Source organism: Coffea eugenioides, chromosome 5 (assembly GCF_003713205.1).
Source record: "Coffea eugenioides isolate CCC68of chromosome 5, Ceug_1.0, whole genome shotgun sequence".
NCBI classification, from domain to species: Eukaryota; Viridiplantae; Streptophyta; class Magnoliopsida; order Gentianales; family Rubiaceae; genus Coffea; species Coffea eugenioides.
This window is the reverse complement of record NC_040039.1, coordinates 46401760-46425186: the sequence shown is the minus strand read 5'-3', so window position 1 is coordinate 46425186 and position 23427 is coordinate 46401760. Positions and strand designations below refer to the sequence as shown.

The 23427-nt window shown below is 36.8% G+C and overlaps 2 protein-coding genes across 2 annotated transcripts; one reads left to right on the top strand and one right to left on the bottom strand.

Annotated features, from left to right (window-relative positions):
- The first annotated feature begins 798 nt into the window (after positions 1-798).
- Positions 799-10775, top strand: LOC113770853. The gene is made up of 22 exons (XM_027315461.1): positions 799-1001; positions 1491-2033; positions 2154-2410; positions 2516-2608; positions 3088-3222; positions 3337-3455; positions 4274-4438; positions 4671-4776; positions 5351-5456; positions 5544-5654; positions 5963-6126; positions 6208-6325; positions 6747-6971; positions 7206-7396; positions 7682-7849; positions 7995-8100; positions 8234-8371; positions 8577-8735; positions 9063-9269; positions 9869-10063; positions 10147-10218; positions 10408-10775. Exons 1-22 carry the CDS (start codon positions 951-953, stop codon positions 10564-10566), a joined length of 3588 nt encoding a protein of 1195 aa, XP_027171262.1. The 5' UTR covers positions 799-950; the 3' UTR covers positions 10567-10775.
- Positions 10776-11326: 551 nt separating this feature from the next.
- On the bottom strand, positions 11327-23216 carry LOC113772097 (flowering time control protein FPA). The gene is made up of 4 exons (XM_027316643.1): positions 22923-23216; positions 21836-22144; positions 13499-14727; positions 11327-12763 (listed from the first exon to the last, which is right to left on the bottom strand). The coding sequence occupies exons 1-4, from the start codon at positions 22923-22925 to the stop codon at positions 11644-11646; spliced, it is 2661 nt and encodes an 886-aa protein (XP_027172444.1). The 5' UTR covers positions 22926-23216; the 3' UTR covers positions 11327-11643.
- Between the last annotated feature and the right edge of the window lie 211 nt (positions 23217-23427).

The following is a 23427-nucleotide window of genomic DNA, read 5'->3' as shown; positions in this document are numbered from 1 at the left end:
TATATGTTTTTAAAAACATACAGAGAGTTTTATTATAGCGAAATTAGATTTGACACCCTGTTTAACGTTTTATTAGCTAAATTAATCGCACCCAAAAAAAAATTAGCTAAAGATATTTTACTTTATGCTAGCTGTGTTTTGGATTGAGAAATTTGACCAAAAATTTCAAATCTCTCTAAATTGTGTAGATAATTTGGAAGATATATGTTTGGATTTGTACTCCTCTAATTATTTTAGGTTTTGAATGTATCAAATAGTTAATGGATTACAAACCAAAATATCTCCCGAGTAATTCAAACAAACCCCCCCTTGATCCAAACACAGCTAGACAAATTTTAAATGTTTGAATGCCTAAAACTCTCCCGAAATGCATTTGTAGAAAATTAGTGGGGCGTGAATAATATATATAATGATAAATGTAGGCAAAAGTTAGCAATTCAAGTTTAGAAATCTTAGCTCAATGGCTCATCTTGTAGTACTAGCAACAAAATGTTGAAAAATATCAAATTATAATTTATTTTTTTATATACTATCAGCGTACAATTTTCATTTTCTTTACGACTAACAGATTTAAATCATGTCACGTAACATGATGAATAATATATGACGATTTTATTTATTTATTTATTTTTACTATCAAAGATCGACTTGGGTTTGGATTACGGTTCGGGCATTCTAGACAACCCGTATTATGTTTTGGATTTCGGACCTTTGATCAAATCGTGCCTTCCTACATTTCGTCAAAACTAGCCGTTATGAAAGTGCTGCTGGCCTCGTCCACCTGAAAACAGCGCTCCTTCCTCCTTGTCTGCATTTCTCAGCCACCAAAAGCTTATAAACTATCAGTATATCATTTATCGCTCGCTTAATTTCACCATTTTCCAGAATCCCATTTCGTCAATCTTGCTTTTCATCAGCTTCAGTGCGTGTCTGTGTGTATTTCATTTGAAATGATGTTTACTGAAGGGTTGGATGAATCTGCAATCAACTGGATCAAGCAGGTAAAATGCCCCCAGCTAAACAGAATCCAGATTCTTCTTCTTCTTTTTTTTCAATTTCTTGAATTAGCCACTGACAGAATTAAATTTGCTGATTATCATGTGAGAAAGTAAACTATTTTATGCGTTGTCAGAATAGTGTAAAGTTTGGTCCTTTTCTCTTTTCTTTTGCCAATGCACCGCTAACTAGAGTTCATTTTTTCCTCAAGTTCTTAACTTAATTAGCACGAAGTGCCTTTTTTTTTTTTTCTGAACTATGCAAATTTTAAACGGAATAGTTGCAGAAAGGTTGCTGCTTTTCTTCATTTTGGATTTGATACACACGAGAAATTTCGTTCCCTTTTTGTTGCTTCTGTCTTTATCTTTCCTATAAATATTATCCTGTACTGTCCATTTTCCAATATTTTATAATTCTTCTTTTCCCAACACGAGGTGGTGTATACTTGCGTATTGGTTTCAACTGCAATTCAAGATTAAGAACTGTGTCTGCAGGGATCAGATGCTGAAAAATCTCAGATGAGATCACCATTAACTGAAAAGTATGACAAAACATACCCAATTCCCAGATCTCCATTGGGATACAGTTCTGGTAGTTCTCACGCACTGCCCCCTTTGAAGTTCCATTCTGGCCTTCTGGGGCCCCACAAGCCTGTGGCACTAAGTTTGGATAGTAGTGAAGATGAATATGGTGATGTTGACAGCGAAAGTGTGGCATCTGTGCCTGACGAGTTTGATGGAATTTGTTCTGATGAAGAAGAATTTGATAAGCCAATTCCACTGCAGTGTAATGAAGAAATGTTCACTGTGCAAAGAAATACAACTTCGGATCATATTAGAGGAACACAAACAGGGGTCCGATATAGGGCTATGTTGAACAGAGGATTGTCGAAACAAAGTCTTCGGATTGAAGTGCCAGAAAATACTAGAAGATATACTGATACTGAGTTGGGTTTTGATGGATGTGGCCGAAGAAATGCAGCTTCCAGTGGAAGTTGTCATTTGCGAAAAGTAGTAGTTCAACCTCACAGCACATATGTAAGACTGGATAATCCTTTGAACTGAAATAATTGTTAGAGTTGGAAGATTCTCTTTGTTGTTGATTGTTTGATAATGATTCTATTGCTAATAGCGATTGTTGTTTATTTGAGGATGCAGGCTACACCAGTTGGCAAGTTAAGTAATGTGGTTGACTTAGGAACTCCTAGTGCTCCACCTATTATGGAGATTAGAAGAGATGGGCAGAGCTCTGAGGTTGTAAGTGAATGTAGTGAAAGCTCAGGTGCCGTGCGAGAATTTGATCAGACAAATGAGGATTCAAACGTGTCTACACAATCAGCAAAGCAGCATGCTGGTATTAAAGATGTCTTTCCAGATCAAAATGAAGAATCTTTTGAACATGAAGTTGGGGAAAGGTAACGTACTTTGGTCAGTAACCACCAATTTTCTGATGAAAGAGCAGCTTGAAATTGTTGCCTCTATGATACTTCAAGTAAACCTAATATTTGTCTTAGCTGCAGGGACAAGAATGGGATGACACCAGCGGAAATGGAAGCATTGAAAGGTACTTGGGAAACAAAGCCAAGGAATTGCTCTCCATATTATGATGCAAGGTAATAGTCAATTAATATCACCTCAACCAATTGTACTAGTTCAATATTTTACTACTGCGTAATAGATGAGGCTAGTAAATGATACTAATAACTTTCGTACCTGATTCCTACAAGTGAAATTTATATGTTTCCTTTTCTTTTTTTTGTTGTTGTTGGATGTTTGCATCAGTAGCAACTTCTAAGTATGCAAATAGATGTCGAGAAATTTTATGATCAGTACAGTTATTGTAAATGGGCAACCTGATGCAGCTTGAACAAATTTGTAGATAGAGGACAATTTTGTATCACTAGCACATATCACATCTTTTGGCAATGAAGTGCACTTAAGCTGTTGATTCACTACTGATTATCTAATTATTATGCATATAGCAGTAGGCTGCATGTTTTGCACATTCTTATAAGTTCTGAATACTGGGGGCTTTGCTTAATAAGCTCACTAACCAATTATATATCTAATAAAATCAAACCTTTGGCTACAGTGATCAAAATGCCTGGCAAATTCTGATAGCTTATGATGCATGCATTCGCTTATGCTTAAATGCATGGGCAAGAGGTTGTGCAGAAGCACCAGAATTTCTAAAAGATGAGTGTCTGCTTCTACGCAATGCGTTTGGGTATGTATGCATTCCGTCAATCCCACATTCACCATATTATGTCACTAGAATAAAGAAAATCCATGTCACTTGTTGTTTCTAAAAGACGAGTTTCTGCTTTTTTCTTATTCCTAGTCTGCACAAGTTCCTTTTGCAACCCCAAGGCACACAATCAGTAGAAAGTACAAGAAAGAAAATAGAACAAGCTTTGCCGTTGAAACCAAAAAAGATTGCTGGAAAGATTCGTGTGGAAGGTATGGCATCTATACTTTTTATAAGGTTTATCCATTAGCTTGATAGATCGAGGGTCAATTTGTTCTCTTTTAGCTGAGATAATGATGGACAACAGAGTCAGGTTTGCTATTGTAGACTTGGTCTGTATCCGGTGCACACTGACTAAAAGAATTTTGGTTGATTTGATTTTATTAGTATTATAATTTCATGGATAATGAGATAGGTACCTCCGACCTCTTCTAATTAATGAGCAGAACAATGATTTTTTCAGCTAATTATTTGCAAAGCAGATGCATCTCACTTTGAAGAACCTCAAACCGTGTGTTGGTTTTTCAGAACAGATTTGATTTGCAGTATTTCATCATTCTAAGTTAAACTGCTAGTTTCTTCAGTTATTTTTATACTCAGATTGTTGCAACAAAGTCTTGCTTTATGTGCTTTCTGGGAGTGATCCCTACTGGTAGGTGATTGAAGTTAGCATTGAGCAAGGAAAGAAGAAAACCTTGCTTCTTATGTTGGACAGGCTCCTTTCACCAACTCCTTACAGAAATTAATCATCAAACAAATTTAATAATAGGATATACTCATGTTTACTTGCTCTAAATCAATTGTTTCATAATAAGTACATGTCATGCTACTTGTGAATAATCAGTTAAATATCTCTGGATCTTTTGGTAAATTTTATTCTCAATATTTGGTGATATGGGCCAACTAATTCTACTGAAAGATGAAATTTACCTTGTCATGCAGCGTAATATCTAGGGACAATGTTATTTATTTTGTCTGAGAACTCACTGATGAAAATTCTCTTGTGATATGGGTAATTGTTTTCTGGCAGTAAAAAAACTCCGAATAATACCAAGAAGGAGGCTTAAAAGCACAAACTCATTGAGAGGTGCAATGTACATGCAAGTGGGAGCTGAGTATGTCCGGCATGTTTCATCACTAGTAAAGAGTGGCATGAATTCTTTGAGACTTGCTTCATTTTCTTTGCCAACTGAAGGTTTGTCATGAAATCAAGTCTTTCTACTAGTTTTGGAAGACAATTAATTCCAAAGCTAATACTAGAAAAAAAAAAAAACTAACATCATCTCTCCATGAAAAGTTTGGAATCAATTGTAAAGCCTTATGCAGCTTTTATCATTTGCAATATATGTGACAACATCTATTTGCTTTCCTTAAACTAATATTTTCTCTGAGGTACTTAGTTTAACTGATTGCTTCACTGTTTGCAGAATCACTATCATGCTTACTTAAGTTGAAAAGTTCTCTGGAAGAAAATCAAGATGAAACAGATTCCACCATTTCATTGCAGCCCGGAACTGGTGATTACCATGATTTGTAAGTTACTGATGTGTATATTCAGCTTATCTGGGGATTCTGTTTATGGCATTTACAACTTCAATATGTTTGTAGAGTATACATCTTTCAGAAGCATATGTAGCTAGCTTAAAGTGGGTACCAATGGCTCTCTATGATGAAAAGAGAAGGCCAAATACCTAATGACTATTATCTGTCTTAGTAGAAAGAATCAAAGGTCTTTGTAGTTGTGTTTATTATTACTCTAGGTTCTAGAAAGAGTATGTTTTGTGGCAGATTTACTAAGACAAATGAGAAAACTTTCCTCTCTTTCCACAAAGAAAACTAAGATTGTACATATGACATTTTCTAACTTTCTTCCCATTTATCATTTTATATATAAAAGTTCTGGTTTCTCTGTACAAAAAATAATTGCTAGACTTCCTGTGCTATGTAAAATAGCTGAATTGTGTTGAATCTGTCTTATGTTTTATTGACTGTTGATGCTCTGTTGACCTATAGTGGTCCGCCGTACTGGGAAATAATAATGACCTTTATGGGGATCTTACATCTTTCCCATTTAATGTTGATGCGTTCATGTAAACCTCTGTTTCAGTTTTCCAGAACACCAAGGAGATTCTATTCTACTTGAAGTCCAGGATTTGAAAAAAAACATTCAAGGTCAAGCTACAATTCCAGTTTCATCAATGACAGACAATCCTGTATGTACCTTTATCTTATAGGAGAGACACCTATACATCATTTGGTTTTCAATCAATACATCCTTTAATCTTTCTTGAAACATGCAGACTGACAAAATTCAATGGTGGCCTATTTACCATGATGATCACGAGTGCATTGGGAAGGTTCAGCTTTCTATTACGTGTGCCTTTACGTACGATGAAACAACTCAGTTAAAGGTACGTGATTATCAACTACCGTATTGGGGCAGTATAGAATCTCATGGTGAAATCTTGTTTGTTGCTTGTAAATTAAGAAATTCAGATTCAACAAATGGGATAAGTATATGCTGAAATCAAAAGCTTGTTGCCTGCTGAATACATATTGCAAATCAATATGTAAGAGCAACTTCTTAAAAAAGAATCTTTAAATGAAATCAATTGCTTATTGATTTGAAATATTGTTTAATTACTGTTGCATATTCCTTTCATTTAAAAAGATATTTTTTAAAAGTTGAAATCACCTTAAGTTCACCTTTGTGCAACAGAATGGACCTATTGTGGAAACCCTTGCATATGATCTACTGATGGAGGCTGCCATGCGTGCACAAAAATTTCATGCTCGTAATTTACATCTAGATGGACCCTGGAAATGGCTACTCATTGAGTTTTCTGAGTATTATGGAGTTTCAAATTCATATACCAAACTCAGGTGCTTAAACTTTAAACCTCCAATGGACTTCCTTGTCAGTTGTGATTACTTTCCCCAAGACTTACTAGCAAATATTTACAGGTATCTTTCATGCGTGATGAATGTTGCAACTCCAACCAAAGATTGTATTGAGCTTGTATATGAGTTGCTTTCGCCTGTTATCAAGGCTCGAAATGGGAAAAGTTTGACTAGACAGGAGGTAATCACCAAAAACTGTTTTTGCATATCAGGATTTGCATGTGCCATCCTCCAAGATAGCAGTAGTTAGGAGTCTTAAAAAGTTTATAATAGTTTATCTACACCACCTTTCTAGAGCTTTATTCAGAGTTAAATGTTCAAGCTTTTTAGATTTCTCCACTTTGATATCTTTTCTGTGGGTCAGTGAAGGAGACTGTTTCTAAAATAATCACAACTAGGTTGGCTTAACCTTAAATTTGTATAGTTTAACAAAATGTGAAGTATAATATTCATGTTTACATCAAGTTTGAGGACTCATTGATATGCATTTGCTAAAGTGCATTACTGAAGTACAAGGAGGTGTAACCATACATGCATACTAATGTGATAAGTAGATTCCGATGTTACTTTTCTGTTGACAGTAATAATTTCTTCTGCTGCAGAAAAGTATGTTGCTCAACTGTGAGACCCAAGTTGAGGGTCTCCTAGCAGATGTGTTCCAGAACTACAAGTCATTAGATGAAAAATCTCCAACGGGTATAGCAGACATGTCAGCTCCAATATTAGAATCTGCAGCCCCATCTCTAGCTCCTGCTGTGCAAGTATACAAACTTCTTCATGATATACTGGCTGAAGATTCTCAGACAATCTTAAGAAACTATTTACAAGTGAGTCTTATGTACCTCTAAAATCAATCAGTATTTTATATATTACCATTTAGACTGAGATAGGTTCATTATGCTCAATGAATCATAAGTTGAATAATGCACCACCCACATCTGTTTATACAATGAATTCCCCTGGTAGGACACCTATGGATAGTAAATGGACAGTAGGTTGTCTTGCTTCAGTTCATTTGATTATTAAGACTGAACAATAGATTGAATGTCACCTTCTAACAGACAGCAGCAATGAAAAGGTGCCGAAAACACATGTTGGAGACAGATGAATTTCTGTCAAGTAACTCTGAGGGTTTTGTCATAGATTCCATGACTATGACCACAGCATATTTGAAGATGAAAAATCTCTGCTTCAAAATAAGCAGTGAGATTCAGGCTGATCTTAAGATCCACAATCAGCACATACTCCCAAGGTACAAGATCCTCTACTTTTCATCAAGCTTGTCAATGGTTTACAAGTTCAGGATTATGTAACAGATATTATAAATTCTTAGACTGATTATGCCTATGGAATGGCAATAGCTTCAAGAAATTCTTGCAACTAGGTCATTATTCAGTAACAACTACCTGTTACCTTCCTAACTTATATTATTTTCTCATGGATATTTGATAAACACTGGTAGAATTTTCTTTTTCTGATCTGTGGGCATTTAGCAGCTCTAACAAGCACATATCTGATATCTTTTCCTTTTTATTAGTTCAATTGACCTGGCAAATATCACTGCCACAGTTTACAGTACCGAGCTGTGTACAAGGCTTAGAGCTTTTCTTTCTGCATGGCCTCCTTCAAGTCCCATGCCATATGTTAATGGACTTTTGATTGCAACTGCTGATTTTGAGAGAAATCTTGAGTCATGGAACATCAGGTACATATATTCCACATTCCTTGATATTAGTTAAGTACATAATGCCTTTTGGATTCAAGTTGCCAGCCGAGTTGGTAGGTGTACTTAGTTTTCATTGGTAAAAGATGCAATTTCATCCTGAAGTTGTGTGTTTTGATTGTTACAGTGCAGTTCGGGGTGGTGTGGACTCAAGAGATCTGTACCATAACTATATAATGGTCTGGATACAAGAAATGCAACTTAGCCTCCTTGATCAATGCAAAGCAGAAAAGGTAATTTTCCTAAGTGCTGTTTAACTTTCATGTGGTGCAGTTGAGTTATTGAAGGTAAATAATGCTACTGCAAGCAATGATTCTTTTTGGATTGTAAAAATGTGATTCCAATAACTTGACATCTATTTGGCAGGTGCCTTGGTCTGGCGTAATTACAAATTATTCTACTTCTCCCTTTGCTGAGGAAATGTTTGAGAAACTCAAAGTTATGTTACATGAGTATGAAGTAGTCATCAACAGATGGCCTGAGTACACAATGGTTTTGGAGAGCGTAAGTTATACTTATTGTTTTGTTTCTGGAATCAAACAACTGCTAATATCACAATTGCATGCATCTGTTTGTGTTGTAACCAAATGATCCGATATTTAATGCATTTATATCACTAAGTCTAAACTGTGAACTGTTAAAAAGTAATAACAAATTGACTTACTAGCTTCCTAGTATTTGCTAACATTCATTTTTCATACTTCCACAGGCTGTTGCCAATATCGAAAGAGCAATTATAAAAGCACTGGAAAAGCAGTACAATGATATCTTGACTCCCTTGAAGGATAGTGTTCCCAAAAAGCTCGGGATGCAAGTTCAGAAATTAGCAAGAAGGCAATCCACTGCACTTTATTCTGCCCCACTGCAAGTTAGTGCACACTGATGCCTAGTCTTCTAATAGCATAGTCATTTTGCAATATTTTTCATACTTGGCTAACTAAAATGCAGCTGGAGGTTCCAAAAGTTCCTAAACTTTTAAATGAAGTATATTAGTAATCATAGCATCTCTACTAAGGTTAATACCAGATGCTGAAACTAGGCTGGTTTGTTTTAGCTGCTATAAATTAGAAACATCACTCACGACTAGTTATCACGGTTTAGTTTGAATTGATATCTTTGCAACAACTAACAGAATTTTGGTCATGGACAAGACTTGTATTTAAAATAACATCTCTCTCTTTCTCTCTCTTGGTAGTTGGGTACCTTTCTAAACACCCTTAAGAGAGTTTTAGATGTCCTACACCCTAGCACTGAAGATATCCTCAAGGCATGGGCGTCCTATCTTCCTGTCAACGGCGAGAAGAAGTCAAGTTTTGGAGAACAAATGAATGGTGTTACTGTGTTGCTCAGAACTAAATACAAGAATTACATGCAAGCAATTGTGGTGAAGCTCGCAAGCAACGTAAGCACAATATGCCTACTTTTCTCTTCAACAGAGATCGTGGTGAATACTTCTTTTTGAACAACGTGAATGATAGTCTTCCACTTAACCGTAAACATAAGAAATGAATGAGAGTAGAAAGCAAAATCACAAAGAACAACTCAACATGAAATGCATGATACTTTATTACTAGGCTTGCAGTTTACTTCTTCAAGAGTTAGCTATTATGTCCTATATTGTGGAACTGAAACCCCGTCATCAAATTGTAACTGGGAAGAAGGGAAAGAGTTTTTGTCTTCAAATGTGCCTGCAGGTGGCAGTATAGGTTCACCTTGAAGTTTTTTAAGTCTATGGTGGATATCTAATATACAAGGACAACAAAAAACAATCAGGGAACTTTTCCAGAATGGATAAATAAGATTCTCTTTCTGGTCTTCTTTGGTTGGGGGAGGATCAGTAATGGGTTGATTGGCATAATTTTGTTCCGGTGCCCTACACAGTACTTCAGAATTTGGTGATCATACTAAAATTTCGTAGAATCACAGAGGTTGTTTGTTATAGTTTTAGACTTGAAAAACATATGCAAATGTTGAAACTATGCAAATCAATGATTATTTCAGGTGCAATCTAATCGGAACACAAGGCTGCAAAGGATCTTGGAGGAAACAAAAGTAACAGATGGAGAAGCCGAAATTCGTGAAAGAATGCAAGTGTTGAGCTCACAACTCTCAGAGTCCATATCCAACTTGCACGAGGTGTTCACTAGTCGAATATTTGTTGCAATTTGTCGTGGATTTTGGGATAAAATGGGACAGGTGAATTCAACAATCCTCTGACTTTCTACCCTTTAAGAATCTTCTCGCTTCTAATTACTTATTGGAACTTTCTGTTTCTTTAGATTGTAGTGAAATTTTTGGAGGGGAGGAAAGAAAATCGAGTCTGGTACAGTGGATCCTATCATGCTCTTGGGGTAAGCAGAAATCCTTCATGAGACAACAATTCCCTTTCCCAAACTCAAAAATTTTAGGTCTTCAAATCTACAATTTCAATTCATCTTCCTTCAGGCCTTTAGAATGGTCTGATTGGACGACTGTCTTGTTGTCCAATGATTGGAATAATCAGAAGAGTGATCCATTTTTCTTTTGCATTTATCTTTTAGGTTCTTGATGATATATTTGCTTCCCAAATGCAAAGATTGCAAGGAAATGCTTTGCAAGAGAAAGATCTTGATCCCCCTCGCTCCATAACTGAAGCTCGATCAATTCTTTCACGAGACACAGCAAATGGGATGGACTCGTCCACATATTTGTACTTCTAGATGTACATTTTCTCTTTATGCCTCATTACAGACTTCAAGCTATACCAACCATAATTGGTAACCCAGAGTTTTTGTAGCATACCACTACCTGAATACGAGTCAAAAGACAATTCTGTTATTGTTAACAATTTTTTGTAGGTAAACTATTGATTCTTTTGTAAAGCAATGTTGAACAACGAAACAATCAGCAAAAAGTTTTCTTTTGTCTACATTCTACAATATGACCCTCTCTTTTTGCCGTCTATAGTGGTAACAAAAGTGTAGTAAAAATCTCTCTCTCTCTCACTCTTTTATTATATCTCCCTTGGAGGATAAGGGTTCCCAGATCCTTTTCCATCAAATTTTGGCAAAACAAATCTTAAGTGGCTAAATTTAAACTAAAAGTCAAGAAACCCTTTTCTTTTTTCATCTACATTACTTAAACAACGAATTTAATCACCATAAATTTATCCTTGCTCCATTCTGAGGAAAATGCCTGGTTGCAGTTTATGTGACAGTTCTCTATCTTGGAATCACAAACTAAAATTCTGTTCTTTTTGACACAGAGCTAGCACAACTTCTACCTTGTACCTTACTTTAAGAATAATGCATTCTGGTCCAGTATATTCAAACATAATGCAGTTTACGTTTGTAGTACTGTGTACCTGTCTTAACGAAGCTTCACCGAATTTCAAGAAGCATTTCAGTAAAAGCTACGTAACTTTGACAGTATTTGTTAGATCTCCACATTTGTCCGATAAATAATAGGTGGACAAGAAAATAAGTAAAGAAAATCACATTCCTTGGGCCAGCCCCTAACATGGCAACTGCACCTGTGAACAAGAACCAATAAAGAAAATCACATTCCTTGGGTCAGCCCTTAGCAAGGCAACCTGTAGACAAGAACCACACTTGGCATATACACAGAAAGGCTAAACCAGAATATGACCTGAAAATGTCAAAACTTGTAATATCAACATAGCCTTTAAATCTGGCTGGTTCGATTTCTATAGGTTAATTCAAGCTGAAATACTTTCACTATATACTTCCAGTTGATATATATCATTCAACACTTTCCCTAATACAGATGCTACTTTGTCAGGTCCCCTTGCCCTGTTGAATTTGCTGTAGAAGAGCAGCTGCCAACTGCAAAGTTGCCTGCAAGCGTTTCTCTGTGTCACCTTCCCCCTGTCCAGCATTTTGTTGTTGTTGATTCACCAGAGAACCAGGCTGAAGCTCTCTTTGAGGCATTGCAGGCAAATTTGGAATCTGCTGCTGCAGTTGCTGTATTTGTCCATATTGTGACAATGAAGTCTCAGGACCAACTTGATAATTTGGTAGTGCATTGTTTTGCTGTGCCCAGTCTGAGCCTGTAGATACAGCCCCAGAGTGCCTCTGCTGTCCAAGAATAGTAGTAGCCAACTGCACAAGTTGCTCAGGCTGGAGAGCGGTGGGAGGCATTGATGAAAGAGCGGGAAAGTTTTCTTGAAGGGCTTGGTTGCCAATTCTGCTCACAGGTTGTGGGTTATACCCCTCAGTGATGGAATTAACCATGCTATTTGTCTGTGATCGAATATTCCGGATGTTTGAACTTAAATTTTGCATGTCGTGAGGAGACCATTTTGGACCTACCATAGTTTTGTGCTGTGGAAATGCATTAACATGCCTGGTGTCACCAATGGAGTCTGACAAGTTGCCAGATGTATTTCTTACATCAGATCTTGAAAATGATGCAGGTAGAGGTCCTGAAGAGAAATTCTCAGTAAAAGATGTATTTCTTACTGGAGGTCTATCAATGTCTGGTAAAGTTGGCATACTAGGATACAACCCTGAGGGTGATATTGGCTTCACAACCGATGTGCTACCATGTAAAGATGTAAAGTTCGCCTCTTTCTTCTCTTGCTGATGGATAGATCCATAACTGGGACCAGGATGCTCTAATCTCAGAACAACACCAGAGATGCTCAATTTACCTGGTACTTTCAGTACTTTCTCTGAGAAGTCTGAAGGAGGAACAAGAAACAACGTGTTCTTATCATCTAATTTGGCAACAGCTGCTCTCTGCTTCTCCCCCAAGTAATTCATGAATTCATTATACAAAGCTATGTCAGGATCACTTGCAGGAACAAAGAAAACCACCCAAGCACCAGCAGCTTGGTAGTAATGCTTTGCAAGCATATCCAAGCTAGTCCTTGCTGTGCAGTCTAAGATTTCAGGCCTAAGACAAGGATATCAGATAAGAAATGTTATACTGCGAGTCGAATATGTGGTAAAGAAGGAAATATCTGCACAATTGTCACAGAGCTCAACATTCATTATGCCTTGCACAATTACCATTATCCAGAAAAAGCAACTGACGTGTTTATATACAAAATCCTGAGACAATGATATCAGATGAGAATGTTATACGAATCCAGCATGTGGAAAAGAAGGAAACACATGCACAATTCTTACAGAACCAACATTCAATTATGCCTTACACAATTGCCATTATCCAGACTGTTAAACTTCTAGAATTTGATGGAAAAAGCAACTAAAATGAACTGATATGCACAAGTAGAAATATTACAGGTGTGCACCATTCCTTGAAAGTGTCCTCTTCTTACACTGATCAAGTTGTCAGTTTCAACAATAATCAGTTCTTTTTAACTTCAAAATCACTAATTTCATTTTTCTGAAATTTCATTTGATCTTCAAGATGAAAATACATCACTGATTTCATTTCCTGAATTTAACAATCAAATCTTCAATGCCAGAAAAACAAGCAGCAATTGTTTGATGCAGACAAACTATAGCAGGTAAAACACACCCCAGCAAGTGCAGGAGCATTGATATGGGACGCAATATAAGTTGAAGACCAGGCTGGAAGATATAATTCAATGAGCTCTGAATCTGAAGGTCTATTGACAACAATAAAGCCACAAAAATATGGAAAGACGAGTTTAATACTTACAGCACCATATCCATAAGTTTACCCACAGGAAAGCAGCGAGCACGACACACAGGAGTTCCACCTTTAGCTATTGTCCCTTCCCATTTCCACTCTTTATTAACATATAACTGCTGAGATTCAGGTGCCAATCTTGTCCGTTCGGGGTATGAAGGTAATGGAGCAGAGACCATTTGAAAACCATCATAAGGTGCACTCCAATGATCATTTCTAACATCATAATTTTGAGTTGACTTTACAGGGTGATCTTGAATCTGCTTATAACCAAAAGGTTCAGAATCACTGCTTTTTTCATAAGCATCAGGCTGGAAATCCATATAGACTCCAGAAGGAACACGTTTTGCTTTTGCTGAATCAGAAAAAGGATACTCTGGCAACTCATTTTCTGGAGCAAAGGAGCTGGTTTTCAGTTTTTTAGCTCCAGGAAAAAGCAAGGAATCTTCAGGCAAATCAAAAGGATCATCATCATATGGACCTTGTCTAGGAAATTCCAGAGGAGAAAACTCACGAAAGTGTGGACCCCTGCTCCCTGGAGGACTACTACGGTGCTCATAGGCATTTCCTGGTATTCCTTGCTCAGAGCTCAAGTCGTAGAACCTCTGCTCAAAAGCACCATTCCCACCGGCCCATGCATCGTTCTTACTGCCAAAACTCATTATATCTGGGTCACCGGGCTCAAAATTTGACATAAACCTAGGAGATCTGACATTGAGATCTCCCGTTAAGCCACCAAAATCCCTGTCCTTACGGCTGCTGTCAGAGGCATGTCCATGAGACCTGAATTGTGGAGACTGGGGAGCATTAATTGAGTTCCTTTCTCTATTTGATGTTCCAGATTCGCTTTTGGCAAAACATAAATGTACACGGGGATTGCCAAATAATTTCCCATGAAGAGTATCTTTTGCCCGACAGGCGGCCTTAACACTTCTGAAACGAACAAAAGCATAAGTACGGCCAGGAAATGCTGTAATCTTCTCTATCTCTCCAAATGGAGCAAATGCTTTCCTCAAAATGAACTCATCAACTTTCAGTTGAGCGGGAAAGCCAATCCATAACACCTCACTGGGTTCCACGTTCTTATCATGCACTTTAGATTTGTCTGGATAAGGAAAATCAGGACTAGAATGACGTACTCTTGAGTCCCTCTGTGAAAAAGGGGAACCTCTCACTGCTGTACGCTGCTCATCCCTACGTTGTGAGTAGTTGTCATCACGCTGTGGGGTTGATTTTTCCTGTAAAGAAGAACCAATTTAAAACAAATCCATCTACACTTCTTGAATAAACTGAAAAGGCTGCTGAAGGAATTCATATGTCAAATAGGCTGATAATAAATGACTAGGTGCACTACCAACCACTAGAAAAATGAGATAAAACTGCAGAAGCATGATTTGTTGAGGACAAATGCAAGTCACGTAAAAGAATCCAGACAATACAAAAAAATTTTACAGTTATAAGTCCAATAATATTGAACACACAGAATACTCTTCATGCAATCAAATGAACGTTAGATATGAACATCATGATGATCTTCAAGCTACCGAACAAATGTTAAGCATTAGTGTTGATAAAGCCCAAAATGTTGCCACCAATATTAAAATGTGGCTACCATCTTAAAAAAATAGATATACGAGATTTAGCAGGCAGGATACACCCCTATGCGAGTTCAATCTTTTTCTCCACCCCACCAACAAGACCTCATAATTTGCAATGCTTTGGTGTTCTCCTTTTCAATATGACTACTTAGAGACAACATTGAGAATCATCTAGTGGGCATTTTCTCTTCATCAAACAAAGTGATCTGCTTTGCCATCCAAAACGTAATACTGGTCATATTTGGATACAAGGACTGCAGCGCAGATGTAAAATGGAATATAAACACATGGCATCAATCTGCCATTAGCATTTGGATTGCTAAAAGGGCATCCTAGGATTAAGGAGTCATTCAACATTAGATTCTAAAACCATCATAAACAGAACCAAAGATTAAGGAGTTACTCCAAATACTAGGACATACAAACTTTAGCAGGAACGCTCCACCACTCTGCAAGTTCAAACTTTTTCTCCACCCCACCAACAACACCTCATTATTTGCAATGCTTTGGTTTCTCCTTTTTGAATATGACTACTTAGAAACAAGATTGAGAATCATCTACTGAGCATTTTCTCCTCGCCAAACAAAGTGATCTGCTTTGCCATCCTAAACATAATATTTGTCATATTTGGATCTAAGGAGCAGAGAACAGATGTAAACTGGAACATAAACACATGAATCAATCTGCCACTAGCAATTGGATTGCTAGACAGGCATCCTAGGATTAAGGAGTCATTCTAGATTAAATTCTCAAACCATCATAAACAGAGTCTGGGATTAAAGGATTACTCCAAATAGATTACAAAACCATTTTACATTGGTGAAATTTAACATTTATTCGAATCTTACACACTTTGAAGATAGGAATGTAATGGATTTTTTTTTTCAAAGGTTAAATTCTCTTTTTAGTTGCCTATCATCAGGTTAGAGAGAAATATTTTGCCATCTCATGACAATTTAAAAAAATGAAGAAAAGTTTATTGAGAAACATGTTCTGTTGACAAATAGAAACAAGTTGGTAAAGTATTTCCAAAGTGCATTAGAACATGTCATTAAAGACCATCCCATGGTTCCATTTTCTGACGTCACATCCGGGAAGAAGTTTCAAGAATGCACTCCTCCTAATCAATGGGCAAAGATTGATTTCATTTTTGGACTTAAATGTTGGGTCATACAACATTTCTTTATTTCTCAAGCATCCATATGACCGGACAATATATGCAACACACTACTATTGCCCAAAGAACTTTCAAATAGTGGCTAACCAATAAAGCACATGTAAATTTAGTGTTTCTCTTTGTAGTTGGTTAACCTTAAATAAGATATAAATGTCACCAATATTCTCTACTAAGAGCAGAAACTGTCCTTGACATGATTGCACCTTCGAACATCCTCACAATAATCATCCTTTCCGTAATATTCAAGATGAATCTGGCAGAAGCACAATAGTCATTGCAAACTCAGATTTTTGGCTACCAGAGTAGCAGTTATAGAAGGCACCAATATTCTCTACAAGGAGCAGAAACTGTCCTTGACATGATTGCACCTTCGAACATCCTCACAATAATCATCCTTTCCATAATATTCAAGATGAATCTGACAGAAGCACAATAGTCATTGCAAACTCAGATTTTTGGCTACCAGAATAGCAGTTATAGAAGGGGTATTTGGATAACCAAAGGGCTATTGCTAACCTCTGACTATAGCCACAGAGTGGATTCTTTTTTGCTCTTGATGAACGTTAAGGACAACAGGGACTTCATAAAACATACTAGCTCAATTTTAAGTCACGATCTGGAGCAAAAAGTTTCAACCATATGATAGAGAGCTCAAACCTCCCTTCTTTTCACCATCTTTGTTGCATCTCCTTGGACAAGGGTCTCTTTTCCTTCAAAATCTTTTATCAGTCACCACAATCTACATATTCTAAGTTTTATTTCATTCTAGGTGAAAGCATAACTACCCCACAGTCAGTTCTGAAATAGCTATACGCCTTAGACCTTATCTTCTAAAGGTTAGGGCAAACTCCAGATAGTCTGATGCACCTTACAACTTGATGGTTCAATAACTGAAGCTGACTGGTAGATATGGAAGACAACCAATATAGAACATAGAAACAATTAACCATAAGATCCATCTCCATGCAGAACTAGTTCACAAATCCAAGGATAAGCAAAAAATACTAAACTACCTACCCAACCAAAAAAGGTAAAGATCGTTCAAGAGCCAAGTAGTTACTCGACAAGCAATTCAACTCAAGAAAAACTTCTTATTGTCCTACCTACAGTCCATAAGAACCCTTTTCCTGGATGTTGCTTAACCAGAGAGGATACATGTAGTATAAATCCGACATATTCTTATCTCACTTCTAAGCAACTACCACAATGTAACCTGAATGATCCAATGCTTCATAAATTACATGATGCTGATAGTAGGAAGTACAAAGTGCCAATAAGGTTGATCCATCACATACTTATGCTTTAAACCATCAATTAAGAGGCAATTATTTCTGAAGGTAAGTAACTCATAAGCAACATCAACCTACAGTACCTGAATTATATAGCTCAACAAAACACCAATACAAAAAACAAACATATGCTTACTTCACATGGTAGGATAACTTATAAAAGAAAGCATGTACAATCTCAATTGTAGGCGTGGAGATTAGAATTTCCAGATTTTCCACAGTCAAAAGCAAGCTTCAGATAAAGATATGAAGTTGAACACAAAATGGCTATCCTGCTTTTAGAACGTTAAGATCATTACTAAAGCTACACCATCTGCCTTTACAATGTCACTATCAATCTATAGAACAGAATCTCTAAATCTCCTTCCCCTTGCATGGATGTCTAACTCCCAAAATGTGGGAAAAAGGCCAAGCACACTCCAGAAAGAATAATACTGGAAAATGATAAAGCATTGGTCGAAATCTTATACAAGCATTTTGTTTCAACATAAGCATCAAATAAGCTACTAGACAATCCAAGAATATCTGTGCCTATCTGTTTGCAACACCTGCCCACCAGTTGCCTACAGTCCTCCACCCCACGAGAGAGAGAGAGAGAGAGCTGTTGATCTTTTCTACTTTCAAACTGCGTGTTCTATGCAGCACAGAGTATCTCTCCTTTTCCAAGAAAGAAATGATGCTGATATCTGGATTAAAGTTTGGTAGTAACCAATTTATGCTTTCATTAGCCACAGTCTACCCCACTGTTAGGGTTTGCTATCTAATAACCAGAAAATAGAACAATGCAACTGCCGAATTTACTACCCAAGCCTCAATATTATGCAAAGAACAAGGTAGAAGTATTCTACCTTGCATTCAAAATATCTGAACAGGTTGATACATTGTACCATTTAATTGATATTAGTACGCCTACTCTAGAAGCAACTAGAAGGTTCCCATTTCAAAGCAGCATTATAGCAACAAACTTTGCCACTGTTGATTTGGATGGTTTGACTTATAAAGCCAATCATTCTCTAACCACAATTTAGCGAGAACTGACTGAGATTTCCCACTGAGAAGGCACCAGTCATCATGAAAGGATGTCTTGTTATGTTACAAACAGGGATGTGGTAATTGGTTGATTGTGATACCCTGCATGGCAATTGAGCCATGTACCCCACGGTCTTGGGTTCATATATTCACAACTACGCCAAAGGCCAATGGTCAGAGACTTGAAATTGCGTAGTTGTCACGGAAGCAAGTCTCTTACCAGCTGAGCCCTCTGGGAAGAAAACAAAGTCACCCATACATTAAGCAACAAAAATGTGATGTGTAAGGCAGCTAACTTCCACTAAATCATGATAAACGAGCAATTGTCCAAATTGTTGAATCGTGAAGGACATCAGAAATATCCAAGGACAAAGGAAGTACAGACACCGAAGTCCACCATCCTGTATAGCCTACCTATATTTGGATCTAGATCTTCAGAGGTCATTACAGCTCCTTTTAATTTCCTTGAAAATATATCAGCAGCAGATACGTGTAACAGGGCATCAACTTTTAACTAAGACAACCAACTTGCAAGTTCATGCATGCCTCATCATTTCAAATTCAAATGATATTTCCCACTGAGTGTACATCTTGGTTATTCAAAATGTGGAAGTTCTGAAGCTTGTAAGGACTATATTTGGAAATGGAACAGCAGACTTGCTTAAATCACTCAAACTACCCACAGTTCTCTACTCTCTTCTTCCTCTTCATCGACCAAGGTGGTTTCCGTCTAATGTATCATGTCTTACAAATTCTTTGCATCACTTATAGGACTGAAGCTGTTTGCAATTTTCATTTTGGACTATAAGCTTATAGATCGATGAATAATATCTGTGAAGCGACCGCTGTACTTGGGGCTATTTCACATAACAAGAAGAGCAACAAAATTTCATTCACATGAAACTGCATACGCCTGGTTGTCGTTGTCCTCCATTTAAGGAGATAATCTGTCAAAATAATGAAACAGCTCCTTTTGTTGCACATATAATGGTATTTGGGCCTCCCAAAGTACATTATTTGCATACTCTGGTAAATTAAAATGTTTTGGCTGCTTTTCAGTAGAAGTGAATCTCATTTTAAACTTAATCATCACAAAGACAGTTTTCTGAGACTGCTATTGATATTGTGCCTTCGAGATCAAAGACTTAAAAGTAGAACCTGTACAAATATCTAATATAGTCACTCTTAACTGGATTAAAGTCAGATGTACTTCCCGAAATATCACTTGAATGAATAGCAAAATGACGTGGAACATATAAGCAAATACAAGCTTTTGATATCATCCCTCTGCACTTAACAGCACTAAACCCATCAAATCGCATTTGCAGGCAATGGCACCCAATACACCAGAACAAGGGAACTAGAATCGACTAAAATACTATGAAATCCTGCTGTAAAGAAATACAGCTCATATTGTTGGTTACTTCTAATGTTTGTCAGACACTCAGAAATGATGCAATTGCTACTCTCATAACAAAAATGGAAGAATCTGTTGGTCGATATTTACATTTGTTCAAGAAATTAGTCAACAAGCAGAAGGACAAGTTACACCCAAAACAGATCACAAGCTCCGTACTGGCAGAGTTGTCAAAAAAAACCTGACACATGTGAAAGTGTAAAAAGTAGAGACTTACTACATACATCAGGGTTCTGGGTGAAAACTGAGAAAAACACCTTGAATAAGGGCTGATTTTAAATCAGATATCCAGTTTTATGAGAATTTATGGAAGAAACCATTTTTGTTAGCTGTTGGAAAGTAAATGGCACTAGACTGGTGAACAAAAATTCTAAACCTAAACGAGAATTCTAAATCTTATTTAAGTTATTCTTCTCCAAGAAACTAAACTAAAAGTGATTCAGTGAACCGAAAAACGTCGGGAACCTTAACCAACTTGCATGCGAAATAGAGATTAATCTGAGACCAAATACAACTAAACCTACAATGAGAGTGGAACATTGAAAGCAAAAAGCTTGATATTAAACTTAGACTGGTGCTCAATTACAATTCAAAATTCCATTGCACAGCACAAATCTTATATCACTGAGGATTACATTAATTTATTATGCTACAGAAAGAGAGTTGAGATTCAGTGCTGAAGAGCAAACCAATGAACTGGTATATGTTGCAAAGGATATACAGACATAGCAATGCCTCCACCGGCAAAGACCAAATGAAACAAACAAACTAAACCTGTAAACCATCAGCTGCAAAGACCAAATGGATCACGAGGCATAACAATGAGACTAATGTTGACAATCATGCCGCTGATGTTGAATTGGGAGGTGTTGGTGAGTGCAATTCTTTACAAAGAGCAGTGCAAGTAAAATTTTTCACTTGCTCTTTTTACCTTTCCACTTGTTACTAACTGAGACTTAATTTCATGTTGAAGATGGTCACCATTTCAGATGATCCAAAGAGAAATTACGTGTCAATGATGCTTCAAATGTGATAAAGCTCCACATTCAAATTTTTAACAATTGATAACACAATTACAAAAATTCACAAAAATAATCAGATAACAAGTAGTTGTTTCTGATACAGTTGAGTGAAACATTTGATGGAAAATGAAGGAATTTTGCTTTTGATTCCAGATATTCTTCCTTCAAATTATCTTAGTTCTTTGGTAGCGATAAAGTATTGGTGCAACTTGTCACTCATGATTGGAGAACTCCTACTAGCGTTGACAATGATAGTATAGGATCCTTTGCTTGGAAATGGAATGTATGTTTAAAGTAGAACGTAGTTAATATGGATGATAGAAGGTGTGCAACATTTAAACCATCATAACTTTATTTCCTTTTCTGAGTTTTCTGTTCCTCAAGATAGCCACACTTGAAGAAACTAATCAAATGAATTCTGGAAACATTTTAGTTTCTTTTCTTTCTTTTCTTTTAAGTCTTGGAGTCCTTTCATGATATTAACCCAAATTACTGTTCGACCAAAGTATGCAGCTCCTGCTTATGGAGTGGAAGCAGATTGCAAACGAAATGTAAGGGAAGATAATTCATAAGATTGAAATATATGATGCTATATCTGCACATGCTTAAGGTACGGTCCTGCATCATCTAGGTAATTTTCCTGAATTTGTTATAGACTGAATATGGCCAATTCATATGAATTTTGGATAGCAGGGAAACTCTCAAATTTTGGAGGGAATCTGTTAAAATCTGATATTATATACGAACATGTCTTACTGTGGACTTTATACAGGAGCACCATAAAGGAAATCAGACAAAGGTTGACAAAACTAACCGCCTTTGTAAACTCAATTCTAAGTGGATTGCCAGCAACACTAAAACCTTGGAGTTCTCTCATGGCAGCAAAGGCATCTTCCTCATTTTTAAAATTAATGAAGGCATAGCTTCGACCAGGTTGAAATGCAACACTTTCAAGCTCACCAAACTGTAAGAAGTGATGGGTCAAAGAACTCTCGTCCAGGTTGTGCGAAAGATTTCCAACCCAAAGATGTCTTGATGGAGGATTACTGCGACCATGATGGCTTTTCTCTTCAGATCTCAAAGGATGTTCCCTACGAAATCTGTCCCTCCCTCCTCTGCCACTCTGCAAAAGAAACATCCACATCTCACATAATTTAAAAGATCACACAAAAGCACCCCCCAAACTTTTAAGGCGCTCTATCTGTGTTCCATGACCACAAGAAATAGAAGACTTTTACCCATTGGTTAAACACATATGTATACACATCATGGATGTCAGCTCATTAACTTGGCAAAATAAAAGATTTCATGAACCTTAGAAAGAAAACACTGAAAGGAAACAGTATTTTCAATCTTTTCAGCAAATATATCAGCTTTTCCACTACACGCTCTATCGCTCTCTATCCTGGATTCCTTTTTTGATTACCATATTCGGTGATAAAGATGAGCTTAGGTTTTTATCTTCATATACACTGAAAAGCTTAGAAAGTACAAATTTTACTTGAAGTCACCTGCGTGCGTACCAAATTAGAATTCTGAACTCAATTAATACTTGACTGCAACTCTTTCCAATTGTAAATACAAAGCCAACCAAAACACCTCAGTTACAGTCTTCTAATTCCAAAAAGTAAGCTCCTAAGCAGCTATCGTTCTTTCAGCACAATCGACGAGAAAATTTTTGAAAAACACATAAACTGTAAAAGGTAAACTGTAAAAAAAATTGCCCAATTCAACAGCCCAGAAAAATTTTTCAGAGTGATAACAAAAAGGCCTTTTTTCCCAAGAAACACAATAAAAGATAATAAATTTTCAAACAAGAAAAGAAATACAACAATTTGGACAGAAAAAATGGTAAATTTACAAAACAAGAGATTTAAAATTGGACTAAGACGAGAACTAACCATTGTCAGATGACTGAAACCCCACTTCAAATCGCAGCAAAATTTCAAGTTTTGAGATATTAATGCACCAAAAGCGCCGCGTTTTGAGTACTACTACATATGTTCACTTCAACCTATATATGTACACACATGAAGCAGAGGCGAAAATTGGTCAAATTAAAACTAAAAGTCATTGCGAGAAGTTAAGGAGAGAGCGAGAATTGGATAAAATTTGAGATTGGAAAGGGGCACACAAGTTATTAGGGTTTTGGAATCGGGAATTGGGGATTGGTAATAGGGCTTGGCTTTGCTGGAGTGAAGTACAGAAGCAGAGAATCCGAAGCGGTGACTATCAGCCTATTAGTACTTGGTTGATGTGCCACGTGGCCACTTGATGAGTTGGCATTGGCTTAAAAACCAGCGCCCTATTTGGCTGAGAAGTTTTCCGCACAGGTGACCAAGATAGAAATTTATTTAGAAATAATAAAAATATCTTAAAATAATAAAAAATGATTGGAAATTTTAT